This window comes from Erithacus rubecula, assembly GCF_903797595.1.
Source record: "Erithacus rubecula genome assembly, chromosome: 17".
Classification (NCBI taxonomy): domain Eukaryota; kingdom Metazoa; phylum Chordata; class Aves; order Passeriformes; family Muscicapidae; genus Erithacus; species Erithacus rubecula.
In genome coordinates this window covers 1,021,196-1,048,957 of record NC_136669.1, presented here as the reverse complement: position 1 = coordinate 1,048,957, position 27,762 = coordinate 1,021,196, and the positions used below count along the sequence as shown (strand labels likewise).

The following is a 27,762-nucleotide window of genomic DNA, read 5'->3' as shown; positions in this document are numbered from 1 at the left end:
CAGATTTGAAAGGGCTGGAATTTAAAAAACTTCTTTGTTCTTTAATAAATTCTTTTAGTACGCTGACCCTGAACCCGACTGCATGAGACATAAAACACTACTATAGCAAAACACTGGTTCCATTTAGAGTTTATCACGGAATTATTCTGAAAAAAAACCTCTGAAAGTAATCTGAAAGTTTCTGCTTCTGCTCGTTTTCTCTAACTAGGATAACAGAGGTCTATCAGCTGTGTCCAGGATTACTTTGTGTCATTAAAAACCGGAGTGAGGCTGTACCATAATTACTTCACATTCTCTGAGGTCACACAGGCTCCAGCCTGCAGGAACCAACCTCCCCAGGAAGCGTCAGCACAGGGGAATCTTGCTGTGATTTATTCGTTGGAGCAAAATAACAAAAGCCTATGAAACAGCAGAGGTACAGACACATTTATTTGAACAAAACCCTTTAGCAGCTGCTCCTTCACTGCCCTCTCCATGGCTTGGTGCCAATATTCCTAAGGCCACAGGATGGTGGCAGCTGGAACGGCACAGGCTGTGGATGGAGAGGGCAGCGCCAAAGGCCTTGTCAGAACTCCATTTTTTTTTTTTGTTTCTTTGTTTTTTTAAAAACAAATTCTATTGCAATAAGTAACCAAAAAACCCCCCAAAACTTTCCCTTAGGTTCCTGAAACCTGGTGCAGGACTCAGAGAGGAGCGAGGTTGGAGGAATTCCCTTGGAAGCGGGCGCTACCTGAGGCGGCCGTCGGGTTTGACGGGGCCCAGCTCGGCCTTGGGGTCGGGGCTGAGGGAGCTCCAGGGGGTCTGGGCACAGCCCTGCAGGCCGGGGCAGCCCGTGGGCCCCACGCTGCACACGTCCACGGCCGACCACACGCCGCCCACCAGCGAGTCCACCCAGGCGTCCAGGCGCGGCCCCGCCAGCGCCGCGTTGCGCCGGGCCTGCTCGGCGCGCGCCGCGCTCACCGGCATGTTCAGCACCGGGTTCAGGCCCTGGAAGCTCTGCTCCATGTAGGCGTTCTTGGGGGGCCCGCTGTGCAGCTTGATGGCGTCCTCTGCAAGGGGACAGTAAAAAAAGAGTGAGGTTTAGGGGTGTCTGTGGATTCTGTCTCTATCTGCTGCAGCCAGCTGGGGCAGTGGCCCTGATCTCCTGGCACACATTATCTGCTAATGGGCCAGCTTTAAACCAGCTGGGCAATCATCTTTATCTTCCCTATGACCCACCCTTCATCCAGGAGGTATCACCTGTTAATGGGCCATTGTTAAAAACTGGGTGTGGCAGTGATTCTTATCCCTGTGGGAGATATCTCCTGTTAATGGGTCATTGTTTAAACTGGGTGTGGCAGTGATTCTTATCTCTGTGGGAGATATCTCCTGTTAATGGGTCATTGTTTAAACTGGGTGTGGCAGTGATTCTTATCTCTGTGGGAGATATCTCCTGTTAATGGGTCATTGTTTAAACTGGGTGTGGCAGTGATTCTTATCTCTGTGGGAGATATCTCCTGTTAATGGGTCATTGTTTAAACTGGGTGTGGCAGTGATTCTTATCCCTGTGGGAGATATCTCCTGTTAATGGGTCATTGTTTAAACTGGGTGTGGCAGTGATCTTCATCTCCTGGCACACATTATCTGCTAATGGGCCATCTTTAAACCAGCTGGGCAATCATCTTTATCTTCCCACAGCCCATCCTCCCTCCAGGAGATATCTCCTGTTCATGGCCACTGAGTCCCAGTGCATGGCTGATAAAATTCCATCATCCCACTGGGAGATGCTCCAGCCAGGGCAGGAGCCAAGCCTTTCCTACCCAGAGAAAAACTGAGATTTTGGACACCAAGGCACCTTCTTTCCACTGGATTCCAGAGGAAATCCAGACCCTTCCACATCATCCCTGGAGCTTCAGAGGAAACTGCACCTTCTCCAGGAGCACTGCTCCAGCTGAGCCACGTCTGCCCCTGCAGGAGGATGCAGCACCATGGAATGGGACTGTGCCACCACCCTGACTGACTGAGGGTGTCAGCTTGGATTCTGACTCTGGCAGGGTTTGGGATTGTTCTTTGCAATGCTGCATTTCTATTTAAATTTCCTAGCAAAGAACTGTTATTCCTAATTCCCATCTCTTTGCCTGAGAGACCCTTCATTTCAAAATTATAATACTTTTTCCCCTAAACAGACGAACCTTGCCCTGCTGTGCAAAAGTCACAATTGTTAGCTCTATCTGCCTACAAAATTCAGGTGGTGGAATTTTTGCTACTAAAAGGAGAACACCATGGTCTTGGACATACCAGACCACAATGAAAGACATGTAGCCCCAACATGATTCCTGGAAGTGCTCCAGTCTCACTGGGAAAGTATTCTCTCATGACAGTTATATTTTCAAGCTCCTGTGGTGAACAGTAGATCACAATCATTCCCTAATGACACTTTGCATTGTGGCTGCTCTCCTTGCCTATCTCAGCAAAATACAGTACAATAACCCAAATTTACAATATTGCAGTAAAAATCAGTATGAGGCTGTGACAATCCTTTCTGATACCTAAACTGGACACTGTGGGCCAGGCTGCCCCTGACAAAGGCCAGCTGACTTCTGAGAGTCTGAATGCACCAAGCTGCTGCTTATAAAATCAGGATGGGACCCTCCAAAAATGTTCACCAAGTGCCTGTTGGGAGGAAATTTCCAACCCTTTCTTTCTGCTCCCAGCTGCCTTCCCCAGCACCCTCTGGCAGCACAGAGGATATCTTTAGCTCTGCCAACAGACACACTGTCTAGAAGAGAAAATGGGCCCATTCAGGCTACTCCAGGCAAGGAAAGCCACGGTGCTCCCTGAGCGTCAGAGGCCAGGAATTACATATTCATGGCTACAATTCCTTCCACATGTCCCTGCTGCCTGCACTGCAGCCTGACACTGAGTCCTTTCTTCATGCAGAGGACAGTGTCTCAGGTGCTGGAAATAAATCCATGTATTTATTTAGAGGGGAAAAGGGATGTTTAATTGGAGCTTTGCTGTTACATTTGCAAAGTCTTTAATGCCAAATACTGTGCAAGTCCATTACTTCAAATCCCCAATTAAAGTGGTTCAGCACACGCTCATCATCATTATACATCATTTAACTGTTCATGCATTTATCTAAAACCCTCTTTTTATTTTAAATGGTAGATACCCACTATAACCTGTAGTCAAAATGAGTTCAATCTGTGCACATGTGTCGGGAATGTGCTCTGCCAGTGTAAGAAATAGAACAAGTACACATGATTAAATTTCCTCCTTTGGAAGCAATTAAATATGGAAGAGTGTTTGTCAACATATTAATTAAATAGGAACATTCTGAGTAAAAATTCCCAAATAAATAAGAGTTGGCATTACTAGCAGGATCATGTGATTGAAACAGGCAATTCAGCGAGCTTGTTGAATCAGAGCCTGTTGTGCATGTGTTTGGTGCATGGAACAAGAGAGATCTTTATTCAGACAAGCAACAGGATGAAATGGAACTTGCTGTTCTCTCTGGCTCAGCCTCGTACGTGTCCCCGGCCTCAGGACTTGGTGGATTATCAGGACTGAAACCTGCAGAAACTGCAGGATTGTGCTGGGCACAGCAGCAGAGTGTTAAGGGTTACCAGTGCCCACAGTGAAAGGTGCTGCTCCAGTCAAGACACAGAGAGAACCTGACCTGGTACTGCTGGAGGCTGCCTGCCCCACAGCAGGACAGAACCCCAGCTCAGGTGTCAGCACATCCTTGAAAGGAAAAGCTGAGTAACAGCAGCCTGAGTGCAGAGCCACAGGTACCCAATGGGAAATGCTGGGGACTGCACTCAGAACCCTCTCCTGGAGCCTCCAAGTCTTTGTTAAACAATTCATAGCAGAAAGAAGGGAGGAGGCTGCTCATCTGAGCAATGGCAGATGGGCTGTTCCTCTTTGCATTACAGGAAAAATGACAGAGAATCATAACTCCATCATTTACTGAGCTGTACAAGAGAGACACTGAGGCTTCCAAGCCCTGATAAGCTGTAAAAAAGAAGGCTGGACCTACTGGGTGTGCTCTTGAAGCACTGACACTTCAGTCAAGTGTCACGAGGAAGAGCTCATAAAAAATAATGAAGAATGCAAGGCTTGCCTCTAAATGTTTAGACATTTAAATATGGTTAGCACAAACAACTCAAAATTAGCTGAATTGCAGACATTAAGCCAGATTTTTTTTGCTGGCCCTTTGACTTCAGGAGGATGTGTATCAATGCATAATATATTCCTCTGACTTGAAAACATAACATTTAAGAACTTGGTTATTTTTGATCCCTATTTTTATTTGCTCTTCACTCACAGGTGAGGACACATTGCTCAACTGACTCTTCTTGGTCTAACTTCTTTGGATTAAACACACAGCCTATAACCAGCCACACAGGCTGGGATTTCAGCCTTTTTGTGTGGGTTTGTTCATCATTTTGCAGAAAAAGCAAATTAGTTTAGACAGAGAGTGGGCTAAGGAATGAAAAATGTGGTTAGCTTGGTACACATTAAGGCGCTAGACCTGTGGGGTTTTTTAAAGCAACACAGAACATACAGCTTTATTTCTTTATTTGAATTGTGTTAAAGCCCTCTGGCAAAGAGGTAATTTTTTATTGACATTTTGTTTGTTTTCTCTTGCAGCAAACAAGACAGTGCTGCATTTGCTCATCGTGGAGCTAATCGACTCCTTGTCAGCTGGATCTGAACTAAATTTCAAAGCAAATCCCTGTCTGCAGGGTTTTTCTCAGAATGATGATTCCAGGGCATGTCTGCTCTTCTGCAGTCATGTGCCTGCCTGCTGCTATTACTGTGTTTATCAAGAACATGTCATATTACCTCTGGTTAATTTAAAGAAATCACAGCAGTTCTGACACAAGTTGCCACCCACTTTATAATCCTATAGATGCAATTAGAATTGATTGAGGCACTGCAAACAACCAAGGGCAAAACAAAGGTTTCCCAGTATCTGCTAATTGAGATGATCCATAAATATGGATTAGGTTAAAAGGCCATGGAGGTTCCTGAGTGCATCACCCAGGTCTGCTAATGCTGTCAGCCTTTCAAAGGGGGGGCTGCAGTTTGGGGGCACAGGGAACAGGCACTGGTATTTCAGGTTCCATGGGAGCAGCAAAAATCAGCAGCCCCATGTCCAGGCCATGCCAGCAAGCTGGGAACAGAGTGGGAAAGGTCTCTCTAAAAGCAAAAAAGGAGGTTGCACTTTCTCACTTCTCTCCTTGCTTGAAGGAGGCAAGGTTTTTAATGTATTCATTTATTTACAGTCCAGGGTTTATCATCATCTTGAGGTTTTGGGGCTTTTTCTGCCCCAGAAGTGAACCTGCTACTGGCTCACAATAACCTATTTGGCTTTAATAGAACAGGTACCATCCATTAAACAGATGACAAGTCATTATCAGCACTCCAGCTGGGAGAGTGCTGGGGAAACTTTGCTGTGAATATAAACTCAAATTTAAAAATGAAATTGCTTTGGCTTTTTCTCTTCCCCTGACTGCAACCTGGGAGTTGATCACACTTGGCCTTTTAAAGAGCATGGAAGGGGAGAAAGTGGGATGATGGGGATGCAGAGACAACCTCTACTGAATTTGCTGCTTTCTTAGGACTTGCAGTCTGCAGGGTAGCTTGGACTGTAGTCTGTGAGCTGCTGGCTAGGTGTTCTGAATTACACCTGTTCTTTCTTCTGCCTCTGCACCCCTTCACAGGGAGCTGGACATCTGGCCTTGAGTCTCCAAGTACTCAAATTCCACTTGCCTAAAACTTCCCCCATTCCTGTGTGATCTGCCAGTGATCTTACATGGTTCTGCTCCCTGTTTTGTCTTCCCCATATCCCATTCTCTCTTTGTTTGGCACAATTATTCCTAGAGCATCCTGCTGGTCCTTGGCAGCCCTCCTGTGTCATTACAACAGCCATGGAGTACTTGGCTTTGACACACTCAACCATGTGCTGAGAACATCAAAACTGTTGTTTAGAAGAATAAACTGGAATCTGTCTGTGCAGGAGGCAGAGGGAAGGAGACTCTGGTGGAGAAAGTGAATCCATTTTCTCCAAATGGTTGATCACAAATAAACCTAATTTCCTTTTCTTTTCTTTTCCAGGCAAATACTTGCAGGCACTCCTGAGCCAGAGTATCTGCTGTAGGCAGAGCAGACCACTGACACAACTCAAAACAGAGAAAATAGATACAGATTTGGATGACTGGAGGGGGAAAAGGAGCAGAAAGGAATAAGTAACATTAGATTATAGACTCTCCACTGAAATAGCTTAGGGAGCCATATTTACAGTGGAAATACCCCAAACAGTACCCTCAGTAATTCCATGTAAGATCTGATCTCTCATGGATTCAGGTTGTGAAAAGGTCAATGAATCTGTGTTTTAAAAACAATTTTCATTCTATCCATTACTCACATCTGGACACAGCATCAAAGAAAGCACCCACCCTTGACTTCCCTTTAAGGCTTTACTTGCATGCACAGAATTTAGGCCAAAATTAATAAATAAATGGAAATAGAAAAATTAATAAATGAGTGGCATATGCTGTTTTTATAAACTGCTAAACAGAACATCTTTACTGGCAGCTGTCCCATGAATTTTTTTTTTTTATATTTTGAATGCAATTATGAATTCTGAGAGTCATGATACAGGAATGAACGTGTTTTACTTTGATTATTCAAAAGAAGAGTCAGTGACTCCCTGGAAAACCAAAACAACTTTTCCTTGTTGTGCTCTGGGCTGAAGTGATGTGTAGATAAGCAATGATTCAGGAAATACAGAGATTTTTGTCATGACCATGTGCTCAGGACACAAGATGTTAGTGGCTGCTGCCAGTTTTGTGCAAATGCCTTTTTAAAAAGTGAAAAAGAAAAATTGCACACAAGGTCATGGAGAGATTTTTAGGTCTGTAACTTTGTGGATTCCAATTTCTAAATCTGGAATGGATGAGGCAGAGGGGGCATTACTGAGGAAATGCAAAGTGCTATGGAATGTATCAGGGCAATCTTTCTGCTAGGAGTTGGTTTTTTTATCAGGGAGGGGAGGGCAGGGTGGGAGCTGCTGGTGGTGGTGAGGAAGGATGGTTGGAAAAAGGAAAAATTTAAAGAAATTCCTAATAAAACATATTGCCCTCTTCTACTGACAACTCCTGGTTAAGTCTGATGTATTCCAGTTTTATTTTCAATGTTAAGGTAAGAAAATAATACTATTCCTTCATTTTAGAAGATTTTTGGTGGGTTTTCTGTTGTTTACAGGAAATCATTCTTTTAGAAGTTTTAATCCTTCTGTCATTCTCCCAAAATACCTTTATTTGGCAGAGAAAAATGTATTTAAAGAATAAAGTGGTGACAAACTGAAAGCTGGAAATCAAAGCTAAGTGATAACTGCCTGCACAGAGCACACTAGTGCCACCAAGACAGAAAATTTAAAAAAAACAAACAGGAATTTGCATTGCAAATACAATTCTAAATACAGTGCAGTGTCAGTACTTGCCCCTGTAATTAACTTTCTTCTCTACCTCCAAGCCTCAGCCATCTACAGATTACACATCACAGCATCAGTAGCAAATCACTCCTCAGACTTTCTTCCCAGACAATATTGTTCCCAAGTTTTACATTTCATTCCTGTAGTAGATTCTAGTTACCATATGAATGAACAGGCTTTCTTTAAAAAAAAAAGTGAGCCCAGTGTATCAATGGGCAATACAGAGTAATAACACAATTTCAGTGGAATTATTTCAGATTCAGAGTCTGGACCAAAGGGAGTTTGGCTTTTACCATAAAGTGTGGGTTTATTTTTGAAGTCTAACACATGCTTACCTGTCCATGGGGCTCTCCCACTGTAGGAAAAAGCAGCAAGGTTGCTGGCTACATGCCCCATTTTCCATTCAATTTATGCCTCAAATGTTAAATTACCAAAGAACATGGAATTCATTAATTTCCAGCAGACAAGCTGATAGCAGCTGCATTCAGAAGCAGGCTGCCTCAAACTTTGCAAATGTATCACTGCTACACATGGTGTCTGTTCACAATTTATCACTGCCTATTAGCTATTAACAGCAGTGGGCTGGAGGTGGTTTGGTTCCTGCTTAAGAAATGATGCCACCAAATGTTAGCAGCAGAAATCAGTAAGTTCACTCTTGTGCTGGAAATGTGTGGAATCAAACTCCTGTTGAGTGAGATAAGGGCTGCATTAGCTCCCAGCAGTTGTCTGCTGGTGTTTGCATTACAGAAGCAGCACGTTGTGCTGGAAGGTAAATGCCTGACTCAGTTTATTTGCTGCCTTGTCAGGAAGAAGAACTTCTGAAAACTTAATAGGAGCATTCATGTATCTAGCAAATTTAAGATGTCTAAAGTTATGAATATTAATACTGGGCAGATGGAAGCACTTGAGCACTTTAAGAAGAATGGTAAAGATATTCAGAGCAACAAGCTTGTTTTGATTTTAGTGAATAAAAAACCAGGTGTGGCTGTAAAATGTTCCCTCTTCTCCCAGCACAGTGTCCTGGGCACTGGCTGCAGATCCAAGGATCTGGATGATGCTGTGCCAGGCACACATGGGAGCCTGGCAGCCCCAGAATGGCCTCTGTGTTCAGATGGCTCAGGGCTGCTGTGGCAAGGGAGAAAACAGCTCCTTTCTACAACCTGCCAGTGTGGGTCTGGCCCCAGGACTGTATTTTTAGATATTTCTGTAACACAGCTGCTTGGCAAGCACTGAGCAGGTGTCAGGCAGAAGTGAATGCCTGGACCTGACATGTCAGGTGAGTTCTGGCCTAGGGTCATTTTGTCTAATCCAGCATTTTGTGTATTAATGCTTTTATTGTTAAACACACAGGCTTTGTCAGGAAAACAGTTTAAACGCATGTAAGTCTCTAAGAGGAAACAGGAATGAAAGGCAGCACAGAAAGGTCAATTTTTCTTTCAATTTCTAAATGATGGCTTTTATGATAACTGTTAGATTATTGAGAGTCTGAAGTTCTCTGGATTCTGAACTCTGCATAATTTAAAGATATAGACAGCCTTTTGTTCAAAGTGGCTGTGTTTTACTGACTGGATACAGCCACTTCCACTTGTCTCAGTGCAAAAGTTTCCTCTGACTTAGCATCTATAAAATTCCTTTCTTTAATCCTTTTCCAATACAGTGCTACTTCATTTTCAACAGCATTTACAGGCAAAATATCTAGATTAGTAAAACTTACCTTGTTTGATAGGCTGCTGATTTGAGAAGGTGAGAGGAGTAATGAGGAATTTGGTTTCAGCCACCTGTACCCAGTGGTGCAGAATTTTTATTGTCCAGACTCCAGGTCGTAGGGGCAAATTCAGGGGAGGTTTGTAGTGAGTAAACTCAGCACTGGATTCAATCAGAATATCATATGTTGCTGCAATGACATTGATGGGATCCACCCAAATGACAGTCACGGTGACATTGGGGCCCTTGCCCCATTTCTGCATCCCAACTGGCTCATCTGTGGGCCCCAGCAGCCCCCCAAAATTCCGGAAAAGCCTTTCCTTGGCGTCCCACTCGGTGCCAACCTGCAAGAGAACAGCACAGGGCTGCTGGCATCATCTCTGGAAGCACCTGATGGCAAACAAGGGATCTCAAGAGACACAAGTCATATTTCCCTAATTATACATCCACATAAAAGCAACATGACCCAAGATCATAGTGAGTACACAAACTGTGAGGCAAGCAGGAAGAGTTGCTTTTGTGCTCCCTTTTTGTTTATAAAAGTAAAAATAACATTTCTTTTATTATAAGAGTGACAGAACAGGTGATAGCAGCTCTCTCTTCCCTCCACAAAAACAGTCAACAAGGGACCAAGCCTAGTGGCTGGACACAACCTATGCACAGAAAAAAGAAGTGACCCACCATCTCCTGAGTCATGAAAATGCATGACACACTTGAGGGATGGTCCCTGCAGTGGAGACCTGCCCAGCTGCTGCTCTCAGGACAAGTCACATGGAGTCCTTTGTTACAACCCACCCATGAAATGCTGTCTCCTTGCTCTCCCTTCCTGCTTCATGTGAGAATTCATTTCTTGTAAACTCTTACTGTCATAACAGTGACATTGCTTTTGATTTTTTCACTTTTGCCCTACTCTCCAATGAGTGCAAATCATCAAAGAGTGATTTGCTCCCTATAGAAAATATAGAAAGCCTCTGTGGGTGACCCCTGTGGACCCATGCACACACAGGCAGGATCCCCACTTTCCAAATAAATGGGGATATTGCAGATTTTTCCCACACACAACTGTCCTTGTCCCTAAGCTTCATCTCACAAGGGCATGGTCAGAACCTGCTTTCCTGAAAGCATAAGAAATAATTGCAGCTCATTTGCTTTGGAGATTTTAGTTCTAGATTTCCTTTCACTTCACGAGAATAAATGATTCCAATATAATGCCTAAATCCCCCCAAATCCCCAAAACATAATGATTACCTGACACCTATTACCTGTACTGGAAACTGTCCAGTCTCCAGTCTCTTCTAAATAAATCCCTGTGGTTGGCAGATAAATTACAGGAGGACTGCAAGCAAAAAGCTACAAGGTCAGTAAAATAAACCCCTACCATCCTAAATCCATCTGTCATCACACAAATTCTCCCTACTGGGCTATGACACTGCAGAGTATGAGACAAAATGAGGCTTCCACTACTCTGCAATCAAGGCAGCATTTCTGGTATTTCAGAGGAATTTCAGCCAGCAGAGCAGCTAATCAAAGCAGACAGCACAGCCCAGATATCAGAGCCCAGCATCCAACGCCTCCAGGAGCTGTCAGTGTGTGCTCCTGACAGCACTGGCTGGGTGTGCATGGAAATCAGCTAAGAAAGAACATTTCCTGACCAGACCTTCTCATCCCCTCTGCCAACCTTGGCTGAGGGGCAGCCACATCACACCCACCACAGCTCAAGGGACCTGGAAATAATAAAGTCACAATATGTGAAACAAACCTACACCCTCCTGGGCAAAGGAAATTCTGTAAGGAAGCTCCTTCTACCACACTCAACATTACTTACTGAAATACTCACTGCAGAAAGCTTACTTCTGCCTCAAAAATTAAACATTCACTCCTGACATCCAACTCTTTCCCCTCTCTTTAGTTTCTCATCCCTGAGAAAATAAATCAGAAAGTTACAGTCCCCCTGCTCCAACCCCCAGGTGACACTGCTCCACTCCAGGCTGCACAAAAGATGCTGGGAGGTGTTCACAAGCATGCAGGTTTGTCAGACTGCCCTGTGGAAGAGCTGAGGCTGCTTTTGGGGGAAAATCATAACACAATTGTCTGGTTGTTAAGCTTTGTGCATGGCACTGGGTTCCCTAAAGCAAACAGCAAAGGGCAGAGGGAGAGGGGAGGCAGGACAGGAGCCCCCAGACCCCTGAGTGCTACCAATGCACTCTGTTCATGGGATCTGCCCTTTGTGTCTGGTTTCCAGCTGGGGAATACTTCCCCATGATGCACAGCTTGCAGCAGCAGCTGTTTTTAGAAGCCCAGCATTTTATAGGGAATTTTACTTATGGCACTGGTTAGAGGTTCATAACCCTTCAACTTTACACAGCTGAATTCTCAGAACTGAGATGTCTGATTTTACAGGGCAAGAGATACTACAGCCCCATGATAAGTTTCACAACTCTATAAAACATTGTGAATAGGCTTTCACTTTCAAACAGAATACACCAAGTATGGGACAGAATCAAGAAGTAATGAATATCTGATAAATTATGAAGGGATGTGGCACAGAAACTGCCATTTTCCACATCATTATTTTAATCACCTTTATTTTGGGTTTCACTGTGCACAGGGCATGCTTGGAAAGCTGGAAATCTCTCATTGGCCCAAAACTTCTGTTTCTATCTCTGTTTGAACCCAAGATAAAACTTTCCCAAGATAAATTATCTGGTGATTATGGGCTCGTGTCTCATTGCTCACCACAAACAGGACCATTAGGCTCACACAATGCACACTAATTGCCTGCCACCTAGTTTATTTTATTCTCTGTGATGAATCACAAGTCTTAACAAGACCAGAAACTGAGTGTTCAACTGCAGGATGGTGAGCTGAGACTTTTAGCTGTGTGCAGCAAAGCAATGCCCTGCCTGAGCCCAGGCTGGCAGGACACACAGAGTGTGCATTGTGCACCAGCCAAATGAGGAGGTGTGGGAGCTCCACACTTGGAAATCGTCTCTCTTGGGTTTCCTGTAATTTTATTTGATTTGCCTCAGCCTGCAGGAGCCATCAAAATGTTGTCATGAACTCCCCCAGCTGTGGGGTGACATCTGTGTCTGATTTCTGTGTGCTCCTTCTGCTGGCCCCAGTGGGACATAGGAGAAAACTCCCAGCTAAAATAGCCCCAATTCAGTTTTAAATTCCTGCCAGATCATGGGGTGAAAGCTGTTGAAGAACAAGCAGTTCTGTGTATCAATAAGCATGAATTTTAATTTTATTTTCTGTGAATGCTGATGCTTCCATTTTAGCTGATCTGCTAAGTTTGTTTTCCACCTTGACAAAGCAGTGGCATTTTAATAAGCAGTAGCAGATCAGAGCTTTCCAGCCACACTGAAGCTGAAGAAGTTAATGCTGGATTTATAGCATGGTAACTGAGAGAATTATTTGGCTCAGGGGCAGATCCTGAAGGCAGAGGGAAGGCAGAAAAAATACCAATTAAAAAATTAAATTATTTACTTTTTACTATTACTCGTGGTCTTTGAAAATATGAATCACCTATGAAAGAAGAGGACAATTAAAGAGGCTGGGTGAGGAAAATATAATGAAAACAAGTAAGCAACCACCAAAACTCTTCTTGTTGAGTTTCAAATAGAAGAAAATGCTTCCTCATGCTCAAAAAGCTTGCCAGGGATTAAATTCTTCAAAGTGCCAAACAAGCAGCAGAAATGCTCCTACAAATCACAAGAACTGGAGCAGGTATGAACATTTCTCACTGCATGAAGTGGCAGGCTTACCCTCAGACACAGTGACAAATGAGCCACACCTTCCATCCATCTCTCTAATGGCACATTAGTGTCATGGATTTGCCATGCACACCAAAACACTGAATCCCACCCAGGCATTCCTTAATTGCCCAAGAAGATGGTAATTTATGGACTTAGCCATAATGACTGGAACACATTTCTTCAATCAATTTTACACCTTAATTGAAATTTGCAGCTTAACAAGAAAAATCGTGAAATTAACTGCTCAGACAATTGTATCTTGAGAACAGAACACAGATGTCAGGTCCTATTAGTGGTCAACTTTCCTGATATATTTTAGGTCGATTTTTTATACTCTGTGACAGACACTGGGACAAATTTCTAGAAAAATAACAGGATTTGTGGGAAATCTCAGCCCCTGCTGTGATAATTTTCTCTTTTGTGTTACAACATCAATATTCTGCTCACATGTGATAGCAGTACCTGACTGCCATTAATTTCATGAGTTTTTTTCAGTGTACTCTTGAGAGACACATTTAAACATGTCACCATTTACATCTGGAACTGCAGAAAAATGGCATTTTCCCCAGGAGCCTTTCACAGCACTCGCAACAAACGGGGTGGCAAAACTTTTAAGTTATTTTTAAATTATTGAGCCCCTTTGACAACAACAAAAGCCTTCCATTTGTTTATATAACAGAAGGGGGTGAGGACTCAGATTAATATGAGTGTTGACCACAGATCTGAGCTGCCAGCAGCATCTCCTATGGTGAGGATGTACACTATGCTAGGACACCACTCTCACCCCAAATTTCCATGGGAATACAGTTTGCAAAGGCTGCTGATTTAGTGCTCACTCTCATGATGCCAGAGGTGTGCTTGGCTGGCTGCCAACACTCACCTCTGAGAACTGCAGCCTCCCAAAATCGCTGGGTGGACTTGCAATCTTGAAGACTTTCTTGGGCATCACCCACGTTTCCAAAGTCTCCAGTTTGCTGGCAGCCAGGTTGGTTGCATGGTGCCTGATCAGGAAGCCCTGGAAACGGTCAGCAAGGAAGTAAAGGTGGATGGAAACTGGGTGGCCCATGGGGTAGTACCTGTAAAACAGCACATCTCATCAGTTACACAAGAGAGACATGAAATCTCCATTTACTTGGAGCTAACGGCTTAAGAAGCCTCCATTTCAATTAGAAAAATCACATTAAGAGATTTCAAATGTGGTCATGACTCATTATCAAATATTCTTAGGCTGCTCCAATCACCCCAAAATGTAAAAATATGTTACTAAGAATGTTATATGTAAAAATGTGTTAGTCATTAATTCCATATGCACAGCTTGAAGCTCTTCAGGAGCTCCTTCTATTCCCAAAGCCCTTCCCAAGGGCAGGGCTCTGCAGGGTGGCACTGCAGTGGTGGACACCAGGATCCAGTCCCCATTTTAGGTCTCCTTATTTTAATAAAAAAAACTTCACAGTCTTTAAAGACTTTAAACTGCTTTTGCTGTGATTTTTTGACTCATAATAAAAAAAAAAAAACAACATCACCTTAAAAAAGGGTCAAACAACTGGGCAAAAGCAGCCATTGAGAGATCTGGAAGCATTCAGCTGCAGTTGAGATTTAAAGACATTGCAGTCACAGCCTCAGATAATTAAAATGTATGGCTGATGGTGTGCTATGGCCTCAGAAACATCTGTAACAATGCTTGGCTACATATGGATGCATAAATAATTAAATGTGTTATTCATAGCTCAGACATCAAATATTTTGCTACTTTACAGCCCTGATGTTAACTGCAGAATAAATGAAACCAACCAGCATCACACCTTCCCAGGAAGTCAGCCAAGCCTGACTCCTCAGGCTTGTTATCACAATTAGAGGATGAGCACCAAGGAGGACTTTCCATTGCAGGAGGTCAGCAACACCCAGAACTCTCTGGAGCTGGAGAAACCAGCATAAGAACACAGGGCACCAACAGAGCCTGCACTGATGGAGCAGCAAAACCCCTGCAAAGCTACACAGCCAGTGCCAGCAACAATCTGACTTCTGTTCTGAGCACCAAGACCTCCTGTTTTATATGTGTGCAGCAGCAAATATTTACAATATCCTTGAAATAGCCTGAGTAAATTGCCTCTTGGCAGCAGAGAGTAAAAATGCCTAGAGGTGGAAGAAGTGAATTAAATCTCAATCACACATGAGTGCTGCTCCCATGAAGATGCTGACACTCCATCTCCTGTGGAACCTGAGCAGCCTGTGGGGCACAGCTGGCTCTCCTCAGGGCACTGGGCAAGGCAGCTGCTCTCACACACATCTGGGCTGCTGTGGTGGCAGCAGGGGCTCACTCCCAGGGGACCCAGGCAAAGGGAACATTGCCCAGCCCAAACCCATCCTCCCACTGCTGCACCAGACATGCAAAATGAAGGGGAGGAGGGAAGGTAAAGGTGCAAACACCAGGACAGTGCACTACCAAAAGAGATGGGAATATAAACCTGAAGCTCATCTATCTGTCTCTGATCTGAACTGCTGCCTCACAGTGTCCTGAGGGGGGCTCAGGTAGATATGAAAACAAAGCCTCTGCTCTCTATCACTGTTTGCAATTCCTCCCTGCACTCCAGCCTGCTGGAAAGGAGCTGTGCTTTATCCTGGAGACAGCTGCAGGCACCCTGCTCCTATCTATAATCTGAGCAAGCTTGAAAAGCACCTTGAGCTCCTGTGCAATGGAATGTTCCTCAGAAACAAAAGTGATAATTGATATAAATCAGCATCAGAACTCTGGCAAAAGGAGTGAGAACAAAAGTAATTGTCAAATTATTTCAGTACTGGTTATACATAGTCCCCATCCTCTTTCTGGCTTCATTCTGCAGGACAAATGACCCAGGACTTCCTTAGGTCTGCCTTTATTTCATAAGGAAGGCATGCTATTAGTGATTATTTCTATCTAATTGTTATTGATCTTTTATTGCTTTGCACTGGTAACCTTCACTGACAAAACTCTAATAGGAATCTGGAGCTCTTATTGCCACATCTTTCTAAATGGGACATTGCTCAGCACTTCCATGACTAATTCAGGAAGGTCAAGGCACATTTGGTTCCCTCTGGAGAACACAAGAGGGGCAATGTCCATCCATCAGAGCACATGGAGCATCTTCAGTGTTTGCTGACTTAGGCTCTATGTGCTTTCTATTTGGATGAAAAGGGGCAGGCTCCAGAAATACATTCTGAAGAAGGAATTAAGGGATGGTAAAGTAAGACTTTAAAAGATGAACCCTCTCTGCTTTGAATCTAAACAGCTGCAAATGTGTTTGCAGGCAGCAAACAAGTGCAAGTCTAACTTCAGGAATTCTTCCTTCAAATCCCTTTCAGACTTAATTCTTCTTAGTCAGGCTTATAGGTAAAAAAGGAATCAAAAATATAAGGGGAATCTCCTTTTAAAGAAAAAGGACTTTTATTTGAGATAAATCTATCTATCTATCTATAGATAGATAAACACCTAGATATATTTTATGTATTGATGCCAATAGATTTTACCAGTTGCAGCACATTTGGCACAGAGAGCTGCACCAAGGAGGCAAACTGAGCCAAGCAAGCTCTGTGTACTCCATGTGTGCTCCCAGGGGAACAAACAAGCAAGGACCATTAACCTGCCTGTGCTCAGATTCATTCTGAAATCCTGTCCTCTGCTTCTGGTAAGCATAATAGAGGTGAACACGACCTCTGCTGCAATCACAAGGAGGGTTTAGGAGCTGGGGCTATAATCCACTTGCTGAAATTAATCAAGGGGAATGCAGCAGTGGGGGTAGCACTGCCCAACTGGATCCTGTCAGTCTTCATCAGCCTGGAGAGGAGCTCCTTAAAAGTGCAGCAAACAGGTCACATAATGTCAACCCAGACTAGCCAAAGCTTTATTATGGACATAAATACTCCTGGAAATAAGTGCTGTGCACTTGCAGCTGCCTGGCCATAGGCTCTGGCCAGCACAGCCCAGCAGGAGCCTCCCAAAGCCCAGCTGTTGGGAAGGATGAATCAGGAAAACCTTATAAATGTGATTGCCTAGCAAAAGATTTTGAGAATATGGAAGCCATAAGTGAGATTGAAATGAGAGCCACCTTTGAGATACCAAACCTTAGTTACTAATTAACTAGAAGACAATAGGATGAGTGGCTGAAAGTAATCACCTCTTGATAGAACAATGGTCCAAAGGTCAGAGAAGACCCTGCTAGCTTGGCAAAAGGGCTCCAAAGAGTAGCTTTTAGGGTTTAAAGTATAACACATTATGGTAATATAATGATTTTTATAGGCTGTGTGTAAATGCTATAGGATTTGTATCTTGTATTAGATTGGTTAGCTGATATTAGAATATTCAACATAGAAGAAGATTTATTGTATTGTAAATGGGAAAATCACTCTCTTACTTCTCTTACCTCCCTCTCTTACCACTCTCTTGCTCTCACACCCTCTCTCTCCCTTGCTCTCATCCCTGCACCCCTCACCCTTGCTTTACCCCCTGTTATCTCACTCCTCTGGGCCTGTTTGAGGTGTGTCTGCAGCTCCCAGCTGAGCCTTTTTACCCACTGTAATAAACTGCAAACTTCAACACCAGAACACAGAGAGTGCCTGAGTTTGTCCTGACCACTGTCCCCCACCAGCTCCTACACCCAGCAGTGCCCAGGGCAGTGAGCAGAGCAGTGAGCAGAGCAGTGAGCAGAGCAGTGAGCAGAGCAGCACTGACCAGCAGCTGCTGTTCCCAGTGCCCAGCAGTGCCCGTGTCCCCAATGCCCATGTCCCCATGGCAGTGCCCGTGTCCCCATGGCAGTGCCCGTGTCCCCATGGCACTGACCTGCAGCTGTCCCCCGTGCTCTGGGCTCGGCGCAGCCCCAGGCGGCTGAAGGAGTGGAACATGGTGAGCGCGGTGTCGCTGAGCGCGCCCAGCAGTGCCCATGTCCCCATTGCCCGTGTCCCCAGGGCACTGACCTGCAGCTGTCCCCCGTGCCCTGCCCCGTGCTCTGGGCTCGGCGCAGCCCCAGGCGGCTGAAGGAGTGGAACATGGTGAGCGCGGTGTCGCTGAGCGCGCCCAGCCCGTCGGGCTCCTCCCAGACGTTCTCCCAGTAGGAGCGCAGCCCCGGCGTGCCCGGCGGGTAGTTCCCGTACAGGTGATAGTCCAGCTGCCCGATGATCTCCTGGTTCACCACTGCCTCGAACTTGCGGGCGAAGAAGGTGGGCCTGGCAGTCTGCTGTGGGACAGGGCAGCAAAACACACTCAGCTCCCATTCTCAGACATGACACCTTGCCCCAGGACATTAACTGCTTCTCTCCACGGGAAAAGATGACTTAAAGGGTCACCTTTGGGACCATTCATTGTTGGGGATGATGTTAAGATTCAGCTAAAAACTGCACAACTCAGTGAAACTGCATTCACTCGGTGAAAATCCCCTCAGACCCAGAGCCAGCCCTCGCTGCCCTGCTCAGGCAGCTCTCCCAGGGCAGCAGGGCTGGGGATGCTCTCCAAAGCCCCACGTCAGCCTGGAGACAGCCCAGCACTGACACCTGCTATGCAGGGAGCAGTGTACTGTGGGCCCAGAACAGGCAGAACAGCATTTTCTGTGCATGGATTTGGTGCTAGGAGGTGGTAAGAGGTCTCTGGGAGAGGTGCCATTTGTGTTCAGGCTTCTCCACTTCTGAGTGGTCCTGTCCACATTTTTTTCTCTGCACTTGACATGATCTTGGGTATATAACTGCTTTATATGCTACTTGTTCATATTTGAGCATCGGTCCTGAGGTGCCAAGGAGTTCAAGATTGCCCCAGATGGTTGGAAAATTCTTTTGAGGGTGCTCAGTTTTGCTCTGAGATGGTGCATGCTGCGAGCTTTGTGATCTGGGCTCTCTTTGTGCCTCTGTGGGAACAGCAGGCTCCAGCCTTCTGGTGCTGTGTGCTCCTGTGAGGGGCTCTCTCACCAGAATGTGTCAGAAGCTGCCTTTACATCTACTCTAATTTTGAACTTTCCTTTCCAGCTCAGTTTACCTGATTGTTTTCTGAAATACCATTGTGGGTTCACAGCCTGGAGCAGGTAAGGCTCTGCAGTCTGGCAGGAGTTTTTTAAGACCTGCCATTTATTGTGTGCTGGAGAATTCCCTGGGATTGGTGCTTAGGGCAGCAGAGCCTCTTTTAGATAACGTCTCATTTGCTCTTTTTGTGAGTGCCTGTGTCACTGACTTCAAGCTTGCCTGGTAGGCAGTACATTACAGCAAAGAAAAGATCTCTGTTTCAGAGCAGGCATCATTCCTGTGCTGTGGGGTAACACATTCCCCATCCCACACAAACATGCTTTATGCAGGGAACCCTGAGGAGCTGGAGGGATGGAATTGCAAATCTGGTGACCTTGAAACAAGAGGCTGTTCATTCTCAACAGAAGATACACAGGTCAGACACAGCCTGGAGACTGAGTGCACCCTGCAGCACAGGTCTGCTCTCACGTCTGCCTGGAGGAAACTATCACAAAGGAGCTGATTAAACCTTCTAAGACAGTCCTGTCAAACCTGGGTGATCAAAACATCATGACTAAGGCTCCCAAAACCACGAGATAAACTTTAACACGATTGTGCTGATGAATATAATAATGAAAATGGATTTTGCCTTGTGCTATGTAAGTCTCTAGCACGCACACTAATCAACTTCTAAGCTTTTTAACAAGATGAGAAAGATTGCTTAACACTGAAAGCCAGGAGTTTTACAAAATGATGAAAGCACCTAAGCTGGAAAATTGGAAAAAACCTTTTGCAATAAACTCACAAGAGTTACCAAGCAATAGTGGTACAGTCAGAGATGTGTTAATCTTCCCTCCTTTCTAGCACAGCAAACTACCAATGCCAAGGAGTCCAAAGAGTTGCTTTGTGACCTTACCACGCAGTGGTATGTCTCCAGGGCCAAAATATAGGAGAACTTATCTTTCATTCTCCTGAAATTAAGATGAGAGCTTCCTCATATCTCTTTCTCCACCTGCCTGAGGGAGTCAATGCTTTCCTCCCCTCTCCCTGCTGCAGCCACATTCAGCCAGCTCCCCAAGCCCAGCACAGGGGCAAGAGCCCCTCTGCAGGTGTGCTCAGTTACCTGGAAGCGGTGGAAGTCTGCTGGTTTGAAGTCATTGGGGGAGCAGCCACACCAGTCCACAATGTGCTTGTACTGGCACTTGCAGCCCAGCTTCCTGTTCCAGTTGGTGATGCGCAGGTTGTTGTCCACCATGGAGTCACAGAAGGGGCTGTTCTCCAGCACAGTGTGGAAGAAGGACTGCAACAAACACAGAGCACATCTCCACACTCAGCTCCTCAAACTTCCTTTTTCTCCTTGTGTTGGGTTGATGTAGCCAGCAATGTGAATTGGGTCACCATCTGCTGAAGCAGGGTGTGACAGTGACCCTGATCTCCTGTCACACATTATCTACTAATGGGCCAGCTTTAAACCAGCTGGACAATCATCTTTACCTTTCCCATGACCCACCCTTCATCCAGGAGGTATCACCTGTTAATGGGCCATTGTTAAAAACTGGGTGTGGCAGTGATTCTTATCCCTGTGGGAGATATCTCCTGTTAATGGGCCATTGTTTAAACTGGGTGTGGCAGTGATCTTTATCTCCTGGCACACATTATCTGCTCATGGGCCATCTTTAAACCATCTGGGCAATCATCTTTATCTTCCCACAGCCCATCCTCCCTCCAGCAGATATCTCCTGTTCATGGCCACTGAGTCCCAGTGCATGGCTGATAAAATTCCATCATCCCACTGGGAGATGCTCCAGCCAGGGCAGGAGCCAAGCCTTTCCTACCCAGATAAAAACTGAGATTTTGGACACCAAGAAACCTTCTTTCCACTGGATTCCAGAGGAAAACCAGACCCTTCCACATCATCCCTGGAGCTTCAGAAGAAACTGCACCTTCTCCAGGAGCACTGCTCCAGCTGAACCACATCTGCCCCTGCAGGAGGATGCAGCACCATGGAATGGGACTGTGCCACCACCCTGACTGACTGACTGTGCCAGCTTGGATTCTGACTCTGGCAGGGTTGGGATTGTTCTGTGTAATGCTGCATTTCTATTTTAATTTTCCCAGTAAAGAACTGTTATTCCTAATTCCCATCTCTTTGCCTGAGAGCCCCTTAATTTCAAAATTATAATAATAATTTGGAGAAAGAGGGTGTACATTCTCCATTTCAAAGAGGAGCTTCTGCTTTTATTGGCAGACACCTGTCCTTCAAGCCAGGACTCCCCTTCACTTAAGCTCATGGGCCCAAACCTAATGCAGGTGACCTGTTTTCCTTTGAAATTACAGAATTAACAAGCTCTATTGTTCTGCCACATATGAAACACACTCTATGCCTGTATTCCACAGAGCATGGAAAAATCTTAACACTTTACAGACCAAATCAAACTTTAAGCATACAGCTGAGGTCCTGCTCCAAAATCCTGGTACAGAATAATACAAAGACCAGTTTTGGGCACTGGCAGCCTAAAGGATTCTAGGAAAGACACAAGTGCTAGCAATAATTTCACTTTTTTTCAGCTGTATGAGTAATTCTAAGAAATGCCCTTTATCTCCCTTCTGTAAGTTAGTCCCTGGTCTAACAGATCTAGGATTATTTTTCTGAACAATGTGCTAATGGCATATTTCAAGTTGTATCTCAAAACAATTGTCAAAACCACACCATCACCGTGGTTACTCTGATAAAAATACACTCTCAGACAGTTCTTCTGTGGGTGTCTGTCTCCAGTTACTCTGAAATGCACTGCTAGTTGAATGGCTTTGTTCTGAAACACACCATTCACCCCAGGCACCAAAAGGACATTCTGCCTCCTGCATTTACATCTGAAATTGTAAGTCTGTATGTGCTGACTCATGGCAGTGTGGAATTCCTACTGGGCAATCCTAATTATACCATCATAATATCAGCAATTACATAAACCATGTGTAATGAGGACTGATATAGCAGGTTAACAGTCAGTGAAGGCAGGGCCATTTTACAAAACCAGCTGTGTATCTTGCAAGGAAAACCTTGTAGAAATAAGCTATGGAATATCATCAATTTTAGCCCTGCAAGAGACCATTTCTGGAGCAGTGACTTCTCTTTAAAATCAGCAATAGTAAGATCTATAAATAACCAGCATAACATTAGCATGGCTGGCCCCCAAATAATCCCCCTACCCTTTTTAATGTTAAATGACAGCCCAGTGAATATGGATTTTATGCTTGAACTGTTTGGTTAAACCTATAAAGGCATCCATTCCCATTCAAGCGAGAGGGGAAAAAAAAAACCTACCCAATTACCCATTGCCCTGTGTCCTTTTATAGCAATACAGGAATTTCTCTAGATAATGGATGAAAAGGTTATCAGAGTAGAGAGAAAAGGTGATTTTTAACAGAAACGGGATTAAAATAAGATTATGCAACGTGTGTGGAATAATAAACCTCTATCAAAAGATAACAATTGCTGTGCTCCACCACAAGCTAACGAGCCTAGATTTTCAAGATTGGTGTCATCCATCCCTCCAAACGTGCAGGAGCCAAGGCAGTCATGGGTTCAAAGGCAGCCCTGAGCTCTTCCCTGGGCTGGCTGAGTGCTGCAGGCTGTGGAGCAGAGCCTGGCTAGCAGGAGAGCAGTGTACCTGCTGGGGCAGGTGCAGCACAGGCTGCCAGCTCCCTGCAGGCAGCACACATTCCTGACACAGGCAAACCCACACTGCTGTGCATTCCCCTTCTGCATCACTGCAGCCAGAGCCACTCCTGAGTGATCCAAATGATTTGTGACTGTGCCTCCTAGCTGAGTTTTGAACAGAACAATAAACCTTTGTTTGCAGGGTTTATATTTTTAAAGAAAAGCACTGGATAATAGCAAGGAAAGCTACTTATGAAGACAATTCGCCATCTCTAATATCCTTCAAAAGCTTTGTGCAGGAACAATTTGCAAGCAAAGGGCAGCTGGATTTTTGGTTGTTCAGTAACAGATTAATAGGCTTAGAAATATAAAACAAAGCCACTCTTTGCAAAATAGTCCCACAAACAAACAAAGCAATAAACAACTGCAAAAGATGTTCTAACTTTAAAGGGCTTACTCACCATAGAAGTAAAATTTTAATTTCCCACTGTGGATGCTCCAAAGCCCACTGACATCAGGTGAAAGCCCCTCTGACTCCAGTCAGATCTCTGGGACCAGCACAGACATTGCAGGTTTGATCACAGAGAGGTGACTCCAGTCAGATCTCTGGGACCAGCACAAACATTGCAGGTTTGATCACAGAGAGGTGACTCCAGTCAGATCTCTGGGACCAGCACAGACATTGCAGGTTTGATCACAGAGAGGTGACTCCAGTCAGATCTCTGGGACCAGCACAGACATTGCAGGTTTGAACACAGAGAGGTGACTCCAGTCAGATCTTTGGGACCAGCACAGACATTGCAGGTTTGAACACAGAGAGGTGACTCCAGTCAGATCTTTGGGACCAGCACAGACATTGCAGGTTTGAACACAGAGAGGTGACTCCAGTCAGATCTCTGGGACCAGCACAGACATTGCAGGTTTGATCACAGAGAGGTGACTCCAGTCAGATCTTTGGGACCAGCACAGACATTGCAGGTTTGATCACAGAGAGGTGACTCCAGTCAGATCTTTGGGACCAGCACAGACATTGCAGGTTTGATCACAGAGAAGGACTCTTTGCACCCACATACCTCAGCAGGAAGCAGCGTGTAGGAGTAAAACCTCTTCATCTTTGTGACCAGATCATCATTGGAAAAGGTGACATACTCCACAAACTTCCTGTTGAGCAGGAACCAGTCTGAGCCCCCGTCCACGGTGATCCCCTCGGGGATCTTGCGGTCCCCCAGGCGCCACATGTGTGTGTCACACTCCAGGAACAGCCTGTCCAGCCCCTGCTTCCTGATGAACCTGGGGGGACACAACAGCAGCCACTACACCTTAACTTGTATTGTGCTCTCAGCAGGAGTTCTATAAATAAAAAGTTACTTTCTCAAGCAAAAAAGGATCAAAAGGTCACTTGGTTATATTTCTGTTCTACTCGTAATAATACAGATATGTTTAATAAATGATTGATGGGTTATATGTTCAGTTAGAGGCAAAGAGCAACAGATTGCTTTTAAACATCATTTACACCTTCTGCTGCCCTAAGGCAGCACAGGTGACAGAGCTCTAGGGCAGGAAAGTCCATAATGTTCATTAACTCTGAACAAACCACTGTGAAGGAACTGCAGCGTGAACAGGAACTCAACACAATCTTCTTTCTGTAAATAAATTCAGTTTTTAAAAAACAGGAGAATGTACATAAAGGTAAAATAGCCAATTTTCTCCTATGGTATTATTTCATTAATTTTTCTACAGGGATATAGCCAATTAGGAAGAAATATCATTGTATTGGTCTTTGTTGTAGAATGAGCAAGTTTGCTCCATTTTCAAGTCTCTGAGGAACAATGTTTTGTTATTGCTGGACCATGAATAAGAGGAACAACTGCAGAACTGCAAAGTTATGGAAATGAATTATTTGAGACCAATACAAGAGAAGAAAAGCTGGGAAATCAATCTGTGCTTGAAAACACTTTGGACTGGATGCCCACTCATGTTTTGAGATTGCCTGTTCCAGGTTTCTGTTTGTTATTGTAAGTTGGGGAATGATTTCCCTGGAGGAGAAGCAGGGCAGCCGTGGGGGCTGAGAGCATGCAGCCCCTTGGATGTGAGCACTGGACACATCCCACATGTGCTGAGCAGTGCAGATGCTCCCTGACCACACACTGCAGCAACCCAGAGCCCCAGAGCTGTGGGGACAGGACCTGCAGGGTGGCAGCAGCTGTGGCACCTGCAGGGAGAGGGGCACAGCCTCCCCCTGCTGAGCCACCCAGCTGGGCCAGCCTGGCTCAGCATCAGCAGCTCCAGATGACATTTTGCTGGTCCTCAAACACAGGCTGCTGAAGGAAAGGGAAAGGAATTAAAGGGAAGCAACAGCAAGCACCAGAGCTTTCTGGAGTCCTGCATCTGGAAACATGAGCATTAACCCCCTAGGGCAACTCCCTGGTTCCAGTTCTGTTCCACACCAATCAAAGAACTGAGCTGCAATTATGAAATGGTGCATATTAATTTTCAAAAGGACCGTAAATGACTTCAGGCTCTATGTCCTACTGATAGCTCTGCCTCCTTTCACAGCATGAGGAGAGCTCCTCTGTTAACACAACAGGGTTGAAAATGTGTAAATGAGAGTCAAGAAATTTTTCTTTCCATGAACAAGTTTCTAATTTCATGTTCCATTATGAAGGATAATAGAAAAGTCTTGCAATTTTAATGCAGTGCTCTGGAATGTAATCTTCAAATTCAATATTTATGCAGTTATCTCCAAATCAAATATTAATGTGCCTGAAAGTTTGGTCATTTATTTATTTCTCTTCAAAACTAAATGCTCATTAGAGTTAATTATTTTAAGAAAATAACAGAACTTTATTGACCATATTTAAACAGGGACATAAAGTTCTTTTCCATGGATTAATTTCTTTCAACTCCTATCTCTACCAATTTATCACCCTTTACTCTCCCTTTCAAATAGAAGGTTCTCTGACTTGAAAACAACCCACCTGGCTGTTTCAAAGCTGCTCTACACAGAAGGTGCCTCAGTTTGTATGACATGACACAGCTCCCAGCACTGTAACAGCTTCAGCCTCATTGTCTGAGCTTGGCAGCAGAGGAACATGACCCCACTCCAGATGAGAAGGTCCCAGCAAATCCTGACTCACAGCCTCGTGTTTTCCAAAATTGTTGGCAGGCTCCTTTTTTTCTATGTGTGCACAGTGCTATGGGGTTTTTTTTGAGCTAATGGCTTGGAAAGCAAATCTTGGGATATGGAGTGAAATAAGGCAATTCCTGGAAGTACAACTGTTTTCACATTAAACCTCAGCCCCCAAATCTTATACAAGTGGGTTAGTAGAAGAAACTAAATGTGCTTTCCAATCACTCACCCTCCAGCAAAGCAGCACAGCCCAGCTGAAGAGCTGCAATGCCTTTAGAGCTCTCCAAAGAAATGACCCTTTTGTTTGTGCTTCTTTAAACCCTCCCAGAAACATCACAGCAGGTTTCAGAGATGGAACAGCTGAGCAGAGAGCAGGTGTTTTTCAGAAGGATCACCCTTGCTGAGCCTCTTCACACACAGTCACTACACCTCAGTGGAATGAGGCATTAGCAAAGCAAATAATTTCTGTGGCCTAGGAAGGAATAATTTATACAAGAGGCTGTGAAGACACAGCTCTCCACTGGGCAACTGCTTGCTGTTCATTTATGTTCCTTGGGAGCCAAGGGGACCAAATGCATTTCAGATCTGCTGGAAGCTAAACAGGAGGGGCTGCTGGCACAGAGAGCTGAACTGCAACCAAAGTGGAAAAGGTGGATGAGACTCCTTTTTTTCCCTCCAGGCTTTCTGCTAGCATGACTGATGCTCCCACCTACTCCAGCAATAGAGATTTTGGCACTCAGGCAGGCAAGAACTTACTCTAAGCATTTTGAATGCAGCCTGAGGGAAAGGGAAAGGGGTATTTGTATGCCACACAGGCCTTTTCAAGAAATGAAAAACTCTTGAACACTACAAAGAGTTCATAAAGATTCTGGACTAGCCATCCAAGAATGATTGCAGCCACCTCTGAAAAAAAAGATAGGAGGATGGAGGGCAAAAGCATGACCCAACTGATCTGTTTCTAGTCTCATGCTGTATTTCATTAGTTTCTGGATATGCTCAAGGGAACACCAAAACAGTAAATTTTATAAAGCCAGGCCAAGCTTCAGAAAGAGCAATGAAATGCAAAAAAGGTGTGGTTTTTCCCCTTGCCTTTCTCTCTTGGGTCTCACAAAATAGCTTGCAGATAAATCCCAAACTAAAAGCAGGAAAAACCAGAAAGGCTTACTAATAGCATTTCCTTAATCTTAGTGTGGAAAAATTCAGGTGCTCCTGTCACCCTGAACATCAGGTAAAACTGGCACAGCTCTGCCAGCTGCAAATGCACTGGCCAGGACAATGACATCCAAGGGAACCAGGGTCTGCTGGCCAAACACAACAGAGATTACCATCAGCTGAAGACAACTGGCCTTTCTCCTGATCTAAAAATAACAACAGGAGTAAAATAACAATGACAGGAAAAGAGTCAACCAGGAGAAAACAGAATTAAAATAAGGCTAGGGTTAAGAAAAACATGCCATCTTGCCTTATTTCATGGAACTCCATCTAAGGCATCTTATGCTTTCCCCTAACAATTTTGATTGTTCCCAAAGAGGCTCCAGTTTTAGAATTTTAGGGTTACACTCAGAAGTAAGCAGGGAACAGAGGACATTGAGAAGGAATGTTGGCACCTGAGCTCAGCATCAGACACTGACACACATGAAAGGTGCCCCCATGCCCTGTGTGATGCAGCTCCAGACAGTTATTTCTACACTTTGCTAAAAAAACCCACTGCCTGCAGCACATGGTCTGTCACTGAGTGTAGATGTCAGTCCAGACAGCTCCCCACTGCAATCCAGCTCAGGGAATTCCTTTGACTTTGTAGCTTATTTAAATACATATAAATGCATTTCAGACAGGGTTCTAGGAGTGTAAAACACATTTGTAACTTGTGTAGCACATGCTCCTACAGCATGAGTATAAACACAGCTCAGCTCTCATGACATGTTCTAACTGCTAATACTGTCCCACAGTTACTTAATATCAGTAAAAGCATCACAATCAAATATCCTTCTTTTGGATAGTTTTCTCCAAGGGCCAGTGCAAACCACAGCAACTTGTAGAGACCTCTGTCCCTGAATGCTCTACTTACATA

The 27,762-nt window shown here is 44.7% G+C and overlaps 1 protein-coding gene across 4 annotated transcripts in view; it reads right to left on the bottom strand.

The window, feature by feature from the left end:
* Nucleotides 1-603: 603 nt before the first annotated feature.
* XYLT1 (xylosyltransferase 1) overlaps nt 604-27,762 on the bottom strand; it is a 141,600-nt gene continuing 114,441 nt past the window's right edge. For 2 of the 4 annotated variants that reach the window (XM_079320644.1, XM_079320642.1), the window contains 6 exons: nt 23,635-23,851; nt 20,027-20,203; nt 17,893-18,152; nt 13,826-14,021; nt 9,198-9,531; nt 604-1,049 (listed from right to left, as the gene is read on the bottom strand). In XM_079320644.1, coding sequence (XP_079176770.1) covers nt 727-1,049; nt 9,198-9,531; nt 13,826-14,021; nt 17,893-18,152; nt 20,027-20,203; nt 23,635-23,851 — 1,507 coding nt within the window. In that variant the 3' untranslated portion in view covers nt 604-726. The remainder of the gene's footprint in view (nt 1,050-9,197; nt 9,532-13,825; nt 14,022-17,892; nt 18,153-20,026; nt 20,204-23,634; nt 23,852-27,762) is intronic. The other 2 variants (XM_079320645.1, XM_079320643.1) reach the window with 1 other exon arrangement.